Raw genomic sequence first — 14378 nt, forward strand, 5'->3', positions numbered from 1 at the left:
CATTGTCTGATAAGTTTGGTGCAGGATCGGAATATAAACGGACGTGATGCGAGTATATTTCGAGTGTGAGGAGACCTGTCGGAGCAGCACTAGGTTCCCTTTTCTGGTGTGGCTTCTCGTGTTTTTTGGACATTTTATCCTTTTTCTTGAAAAGCGAGGGCAGAAAAAAACCCATACGGTAGCTACTGTTCAGAGCTGCTAGACAAGAGACAAACTAGAGACGTTTCTCAAACGGCGGACGTAGGCCCTATTCATTCGAGATGAGCAGCCAACGGGCTTACAATCGCGTCGATTGGCTTCAATAGTTGACAGTAGAATCTGTTACAGAAATATGAATTTTGGATGGTAGACTCTGGGGCATGGAAGATTGTGTGAAGTCGAGGACCGGGCCGGGCACAGTTGGCAAACGCACGTCACGGTTTCTAGCCCTATCAGGCCTGTTTACCTTTCTTAATCCTTGCATAATCGCCTATGTTCTTTCCTTGTCGTCGAGCTTTCACGACCTCTTCATAATCGACTTTGTCGACGAAACGTTCTTTGTTTACAGAGGAGACACCCTTGAAACATGGATCCTCCTTTAGGTACCATTGTCACTATCCCTCAAGGACGTGGTGTTGTTCGTTTTATTGGCCCGACATCTTTCGCTATTGGGAAATGGGTCGGCGTAGAGTTGTACGAACCCAATGGCAAGAACGACGGATCCGTCAACGGAATCCATTACTTTACATGCAAAATTAACTACGGCGTATTCATTCGGCAGAGTCAAATCAAAGGAGTTCATGGTTCAGAGCTCGATGCGGGTCCTAGCACGGTACGAATCTGCCATGAATTAGAAGGGTATGTGAATTGAAGGTTTCTTAGGTGCCAAAGCCTCCACCTCCCACAACTCGTCCGACTGTGGGTCACCAACGGACATCAAGCGCGTCAGGATTACTACGGGCAAACTCTTTTCGCAGCCCGCCATCTTCCAACCCATCTTCCAACCCCTCTCCACGCTCTGCAAGTCCTGTTAAACCAGTAGTGGCTCCGGTACCCACAACTTTGCTGACGACACCAGCCGCGCTGGGCTCGCGACTTGCAAAGCCACCACCAGCCTCACCCACGAAACGAACACCTCCACTTTCCCTACAACCGCGCAAGTCATTGGCATTTCGATCAGCATCGCAGGAGATTCCTAGCTCGGCGTCGCGCGAGTCTCCACCAAACATCTTCTCACCAAATGGCACTGCTCCCAGAACATCATCACCCCTCACTTTGCCACCCCGACAAGCCTCACCACCGCCACAACCGCCCTCATCATCTCATCTGGGTGCGACGCCAGCAAATGGACGGCCACCGTCTAGGGCTGCCTCACCCCTAGGAAGGCCACCTGCCGATGAACAAGAACTTCAAGAACTACGAGCTAAAGTTCGTGTCCTCGAAGCCAAACGCACCGATGACGCCCGACATGTTCGCGAACTCGAGACACGGCTATCAGAAGCCGAATCCTTTGTCGCCCTTCGTCCCAAATTACAGGCCAAGCTCAATTCGCTGCAAACAGAATTAATAGCCACAAGGAGAGAACTCGCTGATTCGTTGCAGCTCTCTCAACTTTCTGACACGCGGGTGGCAGACGCGCAGGAGCACTTGGAGATGGCCATGTTGGATAAGGAGGTCGCAGAAGAAAGGGCTGAACTTGCAGAGGCCGAGTTAGAGGAGATTAAGGAGAAGTTGGCAGTGTTGGAAGTTGAGAACGGGGTGCTAAATTCGGGAGGAGGTCCTGGTCAATCAAGCGATGATACTGCTAAATCATCAATGGCGTATATCCAGCTCGAGAAACACAACGAACGTTTGAAAGAGGCCCTCATTAAGCTTCGAGACTTGTCGCAAGAAACAGAACAGGAGCAGAGAAGGCGGATATCTGAGATGGAAAAGGATATTGTTGGGATTGACGAACTTCAATGTCAGTTAAATTCCCCGGTGTTATTCAGAACGCTTATCCTATGGCGCAGCACAATATGAGGAATCATTGATCAAACTGTCCAACGCGGAAACTCAAATCGAAGACCTGAAACTGCAGTTAGACGATGCTTTGGGTGCTGAAGAGATGCTTGTCCAATTGACGGAGCGCAACTTAATGCTGGGCGAGGTATGTCAAGCCTACGCACTCTCTAATCGCGCTAACCCTTTATCCATCCAAGAAAATCGAAGAGATGCGCATCACAATCGAAGACCTCGAGGCCCTCAAAGAGCTTAATGATGAGCTCGAGGAGAATCATATGGAAACAGAAAAACAACTCCATGAAGATCTTGGTGAGTTATGGCGTTGCCGTCCATCCTACATCCGTCTCACAGTTTCCCGCATAGACCGAAGGGACTTGCAAATCCGCGAACATGTTCATAAAATAGAAACCTTGGAAGAAACTTGTCTGGACCTCGAAAACACCATCAATCAGTTCAGGGAACTCGTTATGCAGCTCCAGAGGTGCTCCTTTTTCTACCTCGGTCGTCTCATCATTTTAAATGCTCTTTCTTTTGACTTAAAGTGATCTCGATAGCCTACGGGCCCAAACACAGTCCGCACAGTCCGAATCAGATAGAGCAGCCTCCCAGACAGCCGCTATGATGTCGCTCAACCTCAAGTTACAATCATCTGCTTCCAAGAACCAAGCCAGGAGTATAGATCTGGAACTAGCGAAGTGGGAAGCTAAAGAACACAAAGAGATGTTGGAGATCATTCAGGTTTCGATTTTGTTCCCTCTTAACCCCGATTCTCGTTGACTGACAGAACACCACAGCCATACTTGCCGCAAATCTATGTTGACTCCGACAATGACGCTACGAGGTGTTACATGTTCTTCCAACGGATGGCAGCCAAAGTGGACTTGATCAATACGGTCGTTACGCAAGCTCATGGATTGCCCGACGCTCTCAACGGTCCTGTCTCCGAGGCACTTGTTGGCATATGCGAAGTAAGTCCCTTTGTTTTCCTTATTACTTTGTTAATCCGTTTCATAGATGAGAGGCCGTGTCTCTGGCCTGTCAACGCTCTGCAAGCGCTTCGCAGCGATCCTTCGTAAATGTGATGTCGAGACTTTCCTCAACATCGGCCGGCTCTATCCAGAAATCGCCCCCCTCGAAAAGCGAATCGATATGCATATTGATTTGCTTCGTCGCGATGACTTCAAGGAAGGAGAGTGTGTCAATGACATTGTCAAGTACGACTTTCGACCCATCGTCCTTTTTTTTTTGAGGTGCTAATTTACTTTTGCTGAATAGGATTCAAGCGCAATTTGACCATTTGGCGGAAACGTACTTTGATGGTTTCGATTATGATTTGGCAGAACGCGAACTGGGATACCTTATGGCGTTGGATCTGGACCTGGACATGTGCTCTGCGTCTTTGCGTCTGACGAAAACGGCTGTGGAGGCTACCATCAACGACAAAGGTGTGTGCCGTATAATTAAGATGCTGATAGTAGCTAATGCATCGCTACAGACGTAGAATTGGACATGGGAGGCTATGATATCGATCTGGAACTGTTCGAGCCGTTGTTGAAACTTCTCGAACAGTGCAAGGGTGCTAAAACGCTGTCAAAGTCGGTTTCTTTTACCGTGACCACGCTCTGTAAATTCTGACCTGTCGCACAGGAAACTTACGAAACGGCTCGAAGACCTAATTCAGGATTCAACGGCATTGAAAGCTCATCTCATTCCTCAGATGAAAGCCCTGAGCGACCACGTTGCAGATCTTGTGAACTTTGGCTTTTCGGTATGTGTCCTTTTTGTGTTGAACTACCCGTCAATGTTTCTGACGCAAATCATCTAGTTGGCTCAAGGCCTCATGCCGCATCTCGGTGACGCCCGCAGTGCAAAGTCTGCTTTCCAATTGACGACCGTCCTTGGCATCGTCAAGCAGACTGCGACATCTACAGTGGCGAAAGATATGAAGCCAGGTGCATCGACATGGGAAGCTGTTGGCGGTTCTATTACGCATCTCACTGAGGAAGGTAGCAAGCTACTGCCACTTGTCCTGGAAAACGAGAGCGTTTTGAAGGGTGGGTATTTTCTTTTGTTGCTGGTCCCGTCCGTGATTCTGATAGCGCTTTCAGTTACTGGCGTGGCACCCTGGGTAACAAGGATTGCGGAGGTCAAAGCTGCGCTGGCAGTCAACATCGAAGCCGAACGGAAAGTAGCCTCTCTCAACGATGAGATGCAAGGCTTGGTGCGCACTTTGCGTGCCAAGGACCAGAACATTCAAGAGGCTACAGTCAAAATCGAGCTTATGGAGAGGCGCATGGAGACCGTCAAGAAGCAGGCAGACACCATTGTTGACCTTGAGACGGAGATAAACAAGGGCAAGAAACAGGAGAGAGCCTATGAAGAAGCAATTGAGCAGTTACAGGCGGACATCGATGCCATTGAGCAGGAGAATGCGAGGTTGAAGAGCTTGAGTGCTGGACAGGAGCGGCAGCGTATGCTCATATTGTTTTCCTTTTGAGGTTCATTGCTGATTCGGTGGCTTTGCAGAAGTTGGAACTCAACCTGTTGAGGCGGAAAACGTACCGATTGAAGGCAGCCTAGAAACGTCATACCTTTTGGACCAGGTAACTTCCTCCTGTCACTTCTTTTCTGTGTCTAACGTTTTCCCACAGATTGAAGCCCTCCGTGGAACCGTTCGGTATCTCAGAACAGAGAATTCTTTCCTCAAAGGCCAAGACTTGCTCCGGGAAATAGAGTCCCTTTCTCCGCTGCCACAACCCATCTCAAGGATGCCAACTCCTCCTCTCGATCCGTCAGGGAACTCGGACACGGATGACTCTGATTCCGAGATTAACGATTCACCACCAACACTACGAAGATTGACCACAGAAACAAAGATGTTGTACCGTGATGTCATCAAATTCTCGTCTTCCCCACGGGTTGTCGACCTTTCTGCTCTGAATGCCAAGCGAGCAGAGGCGAAAGGAGGGAAAGTGTGGTTGCCGAAGAAGAAAAGTCCCTCACATCAGATTTGGGAGCGCAAGGCGGAGGGAGAACGATTGAATAGACGAGTTCATGGATTGCTGGAGAGAGCCAGCGCTATCGGTGCACTTTAGATCTCCGGATCCCTTGCATTTTTGCATTCCATATGTATACCTTCCTACCTACAGCATTTAGTATATACCCAACATGTCAAACGGTATCTATCCATGGTAATTATTCTTCACTCATAATGGGCGTCAGAATTCGCCGAAACAGGGTGATCGCCGAAGAACCTAGTCGGGATAACAAGTTACCGTCATACAGAAACGCGACGCTCATCGACAGCTGACGTCTGCCAGCCAGCAACGTCTTTCAGGGATTCAACCACATTCATTAAAAGGCACTGGAAGGGTTCGAGCTTGACGCTCTCGAAGACCATGGTCAGGGCTGATTCGTCTGCAAATGACCTCGTGAGTTCGTCTTGAGTGGTATTCAGACCTGCAATATTCAAGAAACTCTCAGCAGCCGGACGACAAAAAGGAGACAACTTCCAAGAAGAAGAAAGCCGCACAGAAGAAAAAGGATGTCACCACAGGCATCTGGCCCTGTAAAATCAATGGATGCAACAAACAGTTCGCTCGAGAAGCCGATCTCAAGCGACACCAGAGGACGACAAAACTGCATTCTATGCCTGGTTTGTTCGTCTCAGCCTCCAGCGCCGCGCGGTTCCCTTGTGTGCTGACGCTGTTGTTGCCTCTAGTGCATGTCCGCAATGTGATGCAACCTTTACACGAGTTCGTCGTTCTTACTCTGGACCGTAGGTGAAATGACTCATTCTTGTGCAGACGGATGCACAGAGGAGACACCAGAAATCTAGGTGCGACTTTCAAGATCCCTGCAAACATTTGTTGAGGGACGTCTCTTTGCAGGCATAATGGTGTCGTCATCGAATCCCCTGGGCAGGAGAAAACCGACGGAACCGAGGCCTCCTCAAGCAACCAATCTCGAAGCAGGAGTGGGACCCCTTCACGCAAAGGAAAAGAAAAGGCAACAGGCATTCCAGTCGAAACACATCAGGGCACACCGAATGTTGGTGGTCCTTCTAGTTATTACCGTTCACATACTGCTACCATGAGTACGTCCCAAGCAACTCTTGTCACCGTCGCTTCTTACGTTTTATGGTGCAGCTTATGTCCCTCCACGATATCCCCCAATTAGCTTACCAACGTCTTCAGCAAGGACAACACCAAACTGGGTCTACCCCCACAATGCACCAAGCCTCCTGGTCCCTATGACCTATTCATACCCACCGCCCCAGAATGTATATTATACACCCTCTCCGCACTATCGAACCAATGGGAGCTACCCTCCGCCACCGTCATCGTCCGCCCACCCACCAACAACGAACAACATGAGCGCATCCTCATCAAATGGCAGCCCCATCAGCCCAGAAACTTCTTCCCCAGGTCCCATGTCGACTTCTAATTCCAGCAGTAGCTCTAATTTATCAACGATGGAACATTGTCTTTCACCAACAACCCAACTTACCGCCGAGGAAGTGGAAATGGCCATGCAGGCCGTCATCAAGCTTCATGCAGAGGCGGAAAAAGCGTCACAACGGCAAAATGGGCTCGAGTTGGATGGTAATCGAAGCGTGTTTGGCACGAGAGTTGGGTCGCAGAGCCTTGAGAATACTGACAGGACATCGGGACTCAATGACTTGAATGGTCTGCATGGGTACGGTCCCCCACTTGACCGCCCTGAACCGATGGAACATATACTTACCGAGGATGGAGAGCCCATGCTCAATCCAGGTAAGTAGTTTGATATTGAATGAGGGGATTTTGACTGACCTCGTACGTCTTACAACAGCTGAACTTTTGACTCAGGTATGGTCCCGGAGTTCGATTCATGCTTTCGCTTGTCTCACCACAAACTAGGAATCTCTTGCCTCGCCTCCCCCTTCATGACGAAACCCTGGAACGCCGATCCCTCCATGCCGTCTTTCCTGATTATTATGAAACTACTCCTCACTCTTCATGACCCTCATTATCCTTTCCTTCTCTATCGCGTTTCAATGTGCTTTCATTCTACTATTTATAACGCCTGTCGGGAACCATGAAGCATATTGTAATAAAATGATCACAACACTTACATTTGGAGATAGATTATAAACCAACTTCTAATGTATGCGATATCCGCTGTTTATGCAGCTCTTTTTATTTGATGTGTGAGTCTGTCTTACAATCATCCACAGGCATATCGCTGACGAAGGCTCGCGAGACACATCAAGTGATGCGTCTTTCCTCTATCGGACCTTGATGTTGCCGTTGCCTTAAAATGGAGGAAAATGTGCATGGCTGTCTGTCGAAACATCCTTTTCTTTCTATGGTTACATGCAAATTAAATCCAAACATGGTGGTGTGGAGAGACACTACAGGGGATGTGTAGGTGTTGCCACTGTTGAGAGTGGCAAGGTATATATGCTACATGCTTGGGGGGTGCTTGAGGGTATATTCTAGAGGATTTGAATCTTTGGCCACTTGTATTGGGGGCCAACCTGTGATGTAAAAGATGTCGGAAATAGTGTATTATGTCAAACGACTAAATTGCTTACCTGCTGCACACACATTCCACCCATCTTGTGCCCTGCCTCGACAGCTTCCTCGAGTTTCTTTCCAGCAACGAGAGCGCCAATGAATCCGCCAGCAAACGCATCACCAGCGCCGTTGGTGTCGACGATCTGGTCGTCAGTAAGGGCATGCACAGGGAAGATCTGTGGGCTGTCGGGCTTGTCAGCCGTAACCAACACAGTAGATTGCGCGCCCTGGGTGAATACAACGACACGGGAACGGGCGGGATTCTTTTTGGGGAGGAGGGCAATGGCCTTGGCAATTCCTGTGAGGTCTTTGACGTCAGGATAGTTGTTGGCCGCTGCCCATGATTCAGCCTCGGCTTCATTCCCGATGACAACGTCGGTGAATGGGAGGATCTGGGATACTTGACTGCCAAAGAATTGGGCAATGAATGGGGCAGAAAGATTGAGAATGAAGGTCTGCGAGATAAGAAATGTCAGTGGAGGTGTTTACGATACCAATGCAACGAACCTTGCCAGCTTCAGTCGACTTGCTGCTCAATTCCAAAACCGATGAGACACCGTGGGTCAAAAAGTAGCCTTCGACGTAGTAGAACTTCGCGCCCTCGACGAGGGGAGCGACCTCAGGGGAAGAAAGGTGGGATTGGTCGAATTTCTCTGCACATCGCAAAGTGGTGACGAGGGATCTGGATGCAACATATTAGAACCCCTTTTCCTACAAGTAACAAAAATTCTAACCGATGATGGCCAGTGATGATAACAGCACAAGCTCCAGTCTTGTCGCCTTTCTTGACCTGGTATACTTGGTCCAGCCCTTCTCGCTTGTTGGCAGTCTTGAGTTGTTCAGCGAGATCGTCGTCGCCGACACATCCGGTGTAAACAACAGAGCCCGGGGGCAGTACGTACTTTTTTCGGTTTTAGATTGGGTGTCGATCAGAAATTTGCTGAAAAAACTCACAGCAGCACCGCGCGCAGCGTTCTGAGCCGCGCCTCCAGCAACATAGGTGACCTGGTGCTTCTTGACGAGCTCATCATAGCTGTTAATATATATTAGGTGCCTTCGCAAACTTAAGTTTATGCGGATGGAGACGTACATCGGTGCATGTTTCTCCTCAGCCAGAATAGCATCATTCGCCTTCAAATCGTACTTTTTGAGGAGCTCCTCGCCGTTGGAAACCTGCACGTCAAGCAGGGGGTTACCAAGGCAGAAGAGTGAGTATGAAGGGGTAGACATGATGTGCTGGTCGACGAAGAGTTGGAGGAGAGGAAGAAACGAATGTCGATCGATAAAATAAACATTTGAATCTAATCTAATCTTATCGATTTGTGCTGTTGAAATGAAATTGAAGGCAAAACTCCGCCTCTGAGGCCTCTGTCGACGCCACTTGACCGTGTTGCCAGAGTCTTCGCACTTGATAATAATATCATCTCGAGTCCATTATAATGACAACAACATGTAAATTGTATCGCCAGATCCTGGACCGCTATATCAGACTGTTCGCACAATGCGGAGGATCGCGACAGCTTGAACACTTCGATCAATCGCGCTCTTCCCCTTTTGTCGTTCCGTAATTCCTCCATCGAAGGAAGTGGACATGAAACCATCCGACATAGTGTGATGGTTTGACCCGGAATTTGCAAGTGTAGTTACAGATATCAATTTTGTGCGACGATCCCAACCTTTTCCCAATGATCGTGTTGAAGGGGCTCAGCTACATGGTGCCTGACAGTATACATCATCCAGTGTCTCCAGAGTTACGATAACTTGATACGCACTTCTTCCATAGATGTGGTATCAACTTGACCATCGACCATAGCTGGTAAATCGGTCGCCTCGGGCACATTTTGCACAAGCATTGGCAAGGGGGCTCCAGTGAATAGTGAAAGGGTTTGCGAGAACCATAGCCCCGTGTATAGTTGAACCGGTGCTTGTACGCGATGACATCTTTGCCAACGACTGGCCTCTCAATACCATGACTACGGTAAATGAAACGTGAATTGAGAGGAACGAGAAAGTGGTCGAACGATGACTCACCTTTCATTAACATGTGCCTTTGCAGACGAAAGCGAAACACTCTGTTCAAAATGTTCCGAGCAGTGGTTGCATCCCCAGGCCGGCGACACAGAGGAAGGGTAAAGGGGTTCTTGCTCTTTCACGAATCGCGTCGCTTCCGGTGTGAGAAGCTGCCAAGAACACGTTCCATGTTGCCGTGCATGCTTGATCTATGCAACTTTCAATTAACCTGAATGACGACAACGATCGCAAAGAAACCTACACATTCTGTCCATGTATATGCCTTTCGTCCTCGGACACCTCGCATAGACAAGATGGGGCAGGATCCACAAAAAAAGCGGGCGTCAATCAAGTCAAGCTGTTCTTGTGTCGTTGTCGCAGGGTCGAGCCCCAAAGAGCGTATGAGCGAGGCTGAAGTAGCACAATCGTCCGGGTTGAACTCGATTTTCAGATGGGGAAAAGAAGCATATTTTCGAGATTTTTGGTTAATGTGCGAGCAAATATTCGTCCATCCACAAAGTGCCACGCCAGAGATATGGCCAAACTGACATAACCGGCATCCAAAAACAGACGTTGCCAAATTTAAGCGGGAGTAACAGTCCATGGAAGGGACGAAGTAATCGGTACCTTCTGGCAGCAAGGAAGCCAGACGGTTCACTTGGGAGTCCATGAACTTTAGAGTGAGCTGAGGAAAAAGAGCCAGGGCGTCTTTCTTTGAAATATCTCCAACAACATCAGCTTCAGAAGAAACGAAATTATTGAAGAATGCATCTTTGAAAACTTCATGCAGAGGCATGATGGATGTCCACTGTTCTGACTTCAACGTCTTGCTATACTCCGTATAACATAACTTGACCTGACGTTTACGTTCCAGAACCAGTCTCTTCCTTTTTTGCTGATTCACCATTCTTTCAAGGTCGGGCTTAATCTTCCGGTACACTTCAGGAACAGATCATTGACAACTAAAGAGTTCGGCCGCATAGGACGCTTACCCTTCCGTGTGAGCCGCATGGTGCTATGTCTAAACAATCCAGAGAATGCAACGCTCTGAGCAGCAGCTGTATCAAGTGGGTCATGTCCTATGTTCTCAAGTCGAGTCATGCACCTGTGTTTAGATATCTCAGCATACCAGGAAAGTCGCTACGACGTAGATGCTTACCTTTTGGCCATCTCCAAAGTAAAACGTGTATTTTCAGAAAGTGAAGCACTATAAATGGTTTGTGCCCATCCGTTAGCTCCTAACGCATTCTACAACACATTGAGAGAAAACCGCAAAAGCTAGGAAAGATTTTCGTCAACTTTGGCTGTAACCTGGGATAAGAAGACTCGATAACTTTCGGCAGCACCTGGTACCTCCGCAGCAATGTCGCCCAGAAATTCCTTTACCCTGTCAACCATTGCCTCGACGTCCTTTTTCATGTACCGTGTATGGTTGGTTCCAACCATGCCGCTAAGGAGATAGCTTGTGCTGCCTATAGAGAGTCAGATTTCTAATGCCACGGATATTCGCCCACTAACCTCGCCGAAATGTTCTCGGAACGAGTGACCAGACAACAAGAAGATCGTTTTGGGGGTTTTCTGATATGATGTGGACCATATCGCGTCGGTGCACCACATGGGTTCCCTGGAGGTTGAAAGAGAGGTTAATAGACTGAAAGTTATGGGTCAGTTTTTACCCACCCAACACGCTTCACACAGTCGGTTCTGAAGAACAAAGTCGGGGAGGGCCCCACAATTCCCACAGATCTGTTGAGGGGTGTTAATTGAGATTGAATTCAGCTAGAAAATCGACTCACATCACAAGTGTCGGGACCGAATAGAAGAGATGACCACTGGGGTTCAGGTATACCCTTCGGGCAGGATGGCAAGTCCTTGTGTTCGCGAAAAGCATTTTCTCACACACCCCTGTACCTTGGATGTAGAATTATACCTCTGAAGGTTTTAGAAGATTGTATGAGGTGATAGAGGTCCACAGGGTGTAGAGACTCAAATATCTGGACAAAAGGTAAGGAGGATTTGAGAAGCAGAAGAAGTGGGCTGACCCCGAAGAGAACATCAGTCGGCAGTGCAAGAAATTTACTCAAATCCAAACGTTTGTATTTGAAGCATGTTCTGGTCGCCCTTCTTGCCTCTTTCATAATCCAACCAGTCATATAGTTCGCTTAGACATACGTTTAACCAACGCGAGCCTGTGAACATAGTTGACATGGACGAACCATGGGCATATGAGTCATACACAGCCCTCTTGCATACTTTCGGTTGGCCTTGTAGCAACTCCTCAACTCCCACTCCGTCGAAGGGAAGAACCTGGTAGGGTTCCATTAACAAATTTCTGCAAAAATCGGCTAGAGTCAAGGCAGCAAAGTCTTCTTTTTCCGTGAGAGTGCGAGCGGTGGCCGCAGAAGAGAAAAACGGTTCATTCCAAGTCATAACGCGCCCGGATGACTCGTTCATGATCTGAAGTCAAGGTCACGTGAGCGCCATAACAGAGATATGCTGCCAGCTGGAGGTACCGTTTGACGAGCGAAAAGGGGGCAAAGAATAAAAATGTGTTTCTGCCATTGCTCATAACTTTATCCATTGCCAGGGCCAAAGTGAGGACGCGTCTTTATCGCGTCGAAACTGCAAAGTCGCAGTCGTGATGGTGGATGAAAGAAGGCAAGTTGTGACGTCACTGTCATGCTCAAACCAGATCTAGGTCACCTCCTCATCTTCACCTCCATCATCTTCTTTATCTTAGGGAACTACGCTGTTCTGTTCAGCACATTCTTGCCATTATCTGGGATACGAGTGAGTGCTATCCGAACAAAACGAAAGTTCTAAGTAACATGTTGGCTGCATGGCCAACAAAGGTTCTCGACGCCCTTGCGCAGGATACCCACTATAAATACTTCTTTTTCCTGCTTGTGCCAACTGGGTCGTACTTCGTTATTGCGGACTGGGTAGGGTGGCAGTATTATCAGAACTCATAAATGGCGAGCACACATTTGCCAGTCTTCAAAGGCTTTCTAGCCTCACCTTCAAAGCTAAACTGTAGCATTAAGTAGGATACCATCTGCTCGACCCTACGTTCACACAGACGGAAAGGTGCTTGAAAGAAAAGCTCACGCACCGCTGCCCAGTCCCAAAACACGTTAACGAAACTATACTCCAAGCCTTCGTCATGCCTCTCTATATTTCGGTGAACACCTATGGAATTTGAAGTTACAACATCACTCTGAGTCTCTGACCCTCATCTACAGGCTGCTTGATCCCATATCAAGGCAACTAATCACGAACCTCCTTTGGCTAGAATCAGCAATCCCATCATCGACGATGGCGGCATGGGTGACATGGGAAGGTGTAAGTACTTTCATTCACTTTACTCTCCTTGCTCGACCTTTGATTCTGTTTTCCTAATAATAGGGTATACACGGAAGCCCTTGCTGCCCTCATAAAGCTTCACATCTTTCCACACTCCGCGGTCAAGTTGGCGGTGGTTCCAACATTCAAAACGAGTTTGCGGCAAGCTATAACTGGAGGGTGCGTATGCGTACTTGGCTATTCGATGAGTTTGACACCGAACCGATATACTCTTTTGTTATAGGGGCACAAGTGGGAGTTTTGGCGTGCCTTGAGAGAAGGATGACAAGCAAAGCAGTGTTGACATTGAATTCCTCGATGTCTTTGCGCTTGAAAGATGGGAGGTGCGCCTTTTGACCGCCATGACATGCACATGCAGTTGACAGTGTTGTCTAGACAATACTGCACTACATGGTCTCTTCTGGATCAGGGCAAAACCCAACCAAACCCTCTGTCCGTGTCCTATTCCTACTCCAGCAAAGTGGTCTTATGACGACTGTTGGGTAAGTCAAGATTCAGCAACCGTCTTACCTGAACAATTTCTCAAGTATTTACAGACAAGCCCCTTTGCAGATAACGTCAACAGGATTTCAATTCCTTCTTCATTCACCTCACGAGCAGCTTTGGGAGTTGTTATTGCAGTATCTGCACCTCACAGAGGTAGATGTCGGCTGTCACAGTCTGCTTTGACCTAATTCCTTCTTTAGGAGCGACAAATGGACTTGGTCGATGTTTTAGGGTTTCTCTTCATGCTATCAACCATGGAACTTGGCAGAGTTAGTTCTAAGACCTCTCTAGTCATTTCCGCTGGCCTTGAGCCTTAGGAATACTCCACAGAGCATCTCAGTGAAACTCAAATGGCCATGCTCGAAGATCTAGAAGACTACGGTCTGATATGGCAGCGCAAGGTTTGTGTCACATCCCTCATACTACCTTTTTCACTCACAACAAATATTACAAACAGTCATCTTCAAAATGCTTCCACCCCACCCGCCTCGCTACAACATTAACATCTTCATCCCCGCCTCTTCCTTCCTCAATCGGTAACCGCTCCGGCCCGCAAGAAGGATTCATAGTGCTCGAGACAAATTATCGGATCTATGCTTATACAGGTAAGCAAGCAGCTTTCATGCACAAAGCCTATCCGTCTCTTGAACTCCATTGGTTTGATAGGTAACCCTCTGCAGATTGCTATCCTGAACCTATTCGTCACCCTCAAATACCGGTTCCCAAACCTCGTGGTGGGCACCATAACCCGAGATAGTGTAAAAAAGGCGCTGAATGGGATCTCGGCGGATCAAGTAGGTTTATTTGATTCGGTCTCGTCCCTCCCATTCGAAAACTGACGTCACTGCTAGATTATCAGCTACCTGATGTCCCATGCTCATCCTTAAATGCGTAAAAACGTATGGTTGAAAAGTCGTAGTCCCCTGTTTTTCTTTTTGCTGATGTGAATTTAGAATCTATCACTACCAGTAACGG

General features: G+C 48.1%; 4 protein-coding genes across 4 annotated transcripts; 2 read left to right on the forward strand and 2 right to left on the reverse strand.

Annotated features, from left to right (window-relative positions):
- Positions 1-565: 565 nt before the first annotated feature.
- Positions 566-5078, forward strand: LACBIDRAFT_243495 (dynactin; the record flags this gene model as incomplete). The annotated part of the gene is made up of 15 exons (XM_001873523.1): positions 566-775; positions 862-1942; positions 1992-2128; positions 2181-2292; positions 2347-2464; positions 2526-2721; positions 2778-2951; positions 2998-3197; positions 3259-3428; positions 3479-3578; positions 3631-3751; positions 3809-4037; positions 4083-4454; positions 4510-4586; positions 4635-5078. The coding sequence occupies 15 exons, from the start codon at positions 566-568 to the stop codon at positions 5076-5078; spliced, it is 3741 nt and encodes a 1246-aa protein (XP_001873558.1).
- Positions 5079-5381: 303 nt separating this feature from the next.
- LACBIDRAFT_301549 (uncharacterized protein) lies at positions 5382-6914 on the forward strand (the record flags this gene model as incomplete). Its single annotated transcript, XM_001873524.1, has 8 exons — positions 5382-5414; positions 5467-5642; positions 5705-5738; positions 5790-5821; positions 5874-6079; positions 6132-6758; positions 6817-6833; positions 6885-6914. 8 exons carry the CDS (start codon positions 5382-5384, stop codon positions 6912-6914), a joined length of 1155 nt encoding a protein of 384 aa, XP_001873559.1.
- Positions 6915-7297: 383 nt separating this feature from the next.
- Positions 7298-8780, reverse strand: LACBIDRAFT_192435 (uncharacterized protein). Its single transcript, XM_001874166.1, has 6 exons — positions 8635-8780; positions 8499-8577; positions 8279-8445; positions 8052-8226; positions 7562-7999; positions 7298-7504 (listed from the first exon to the last, which is right to left on the reverse strand). Exons 1-6 carry the CDS (start codon positions 8772-8774, stop codon positions 7463-7465), a joined length of 1041 nt encoding a protein of 346 aa, XP_001874201.1. The 5' UTR covers positions 8775-8780; the 3' UTR covers positions 7298-7462.
- Positions 8781-9078: 298 nt separating this feature from the next.
- On the reverse strand, positions 9079-12008 carry LACBIDRAFT_291826 (uncharacterized protein; the record flags this gene model as incomplete). The annotated part of the gene is made up of 11 exons (XM_001874167.1): positions 9079-9252; positions 9317-9497; positions 9576-9724; positions 9784-10493; positions 10547-10659; positions 10714-10802; positions 10941-11026; positions 11073-11178; positions 11235-11300; positions 11351-11404; positions 11727-12008. 11 exons carry the CDS (start codon positions 12006-12008, stop codon positions 9079-9081), a joined length of 2010 nt encoding a protein of 669 aa, XP_001874202.1.
- Between the last annotated feature and the right edge of the window lie 2370 nt (positions 12009-14378).

Source organism: Laccaria bicolor, genomic scaffold (assembly GCF_000143565.1).
Source record: "Laccaria bicolor S238N-H82 LACBIscaffold_1 genomic scaffold, whole genome shotgun sequence".
NCBI lineage: Eukaryota > Fungi > Basidiomycota > Agaricomycetes > Agaricales > Hydnangiaceae > Laccaria > Laccaria bicolor.

Excerpts from the sequence above, each read along its gene's own strand:
- LACBIDRAFT_192435 (XM_001874166.1), bottom strand. The coding sequence starts at position 8,774 with ATGTCTACCCCTTCATACTCACTCTTCTGCCTTGGTAACCCCCTGCTT. Across the intron at positions 8,578-8,634 it reads GAGGAGAAACATGCACCGAT|CTATGATGAGCTCGTCAAGA; the intron begins GTACGTCTCCAT and ends ATATATTAACAG. Across the intron at positions 8,446-8,498 it reads ACGCTGCGCGCGGTGCTGCT|TACGTACTGCCCCCGGGCTC; the intron begins GTGAGTTTTTTC and ends AACCGAAAAAAG.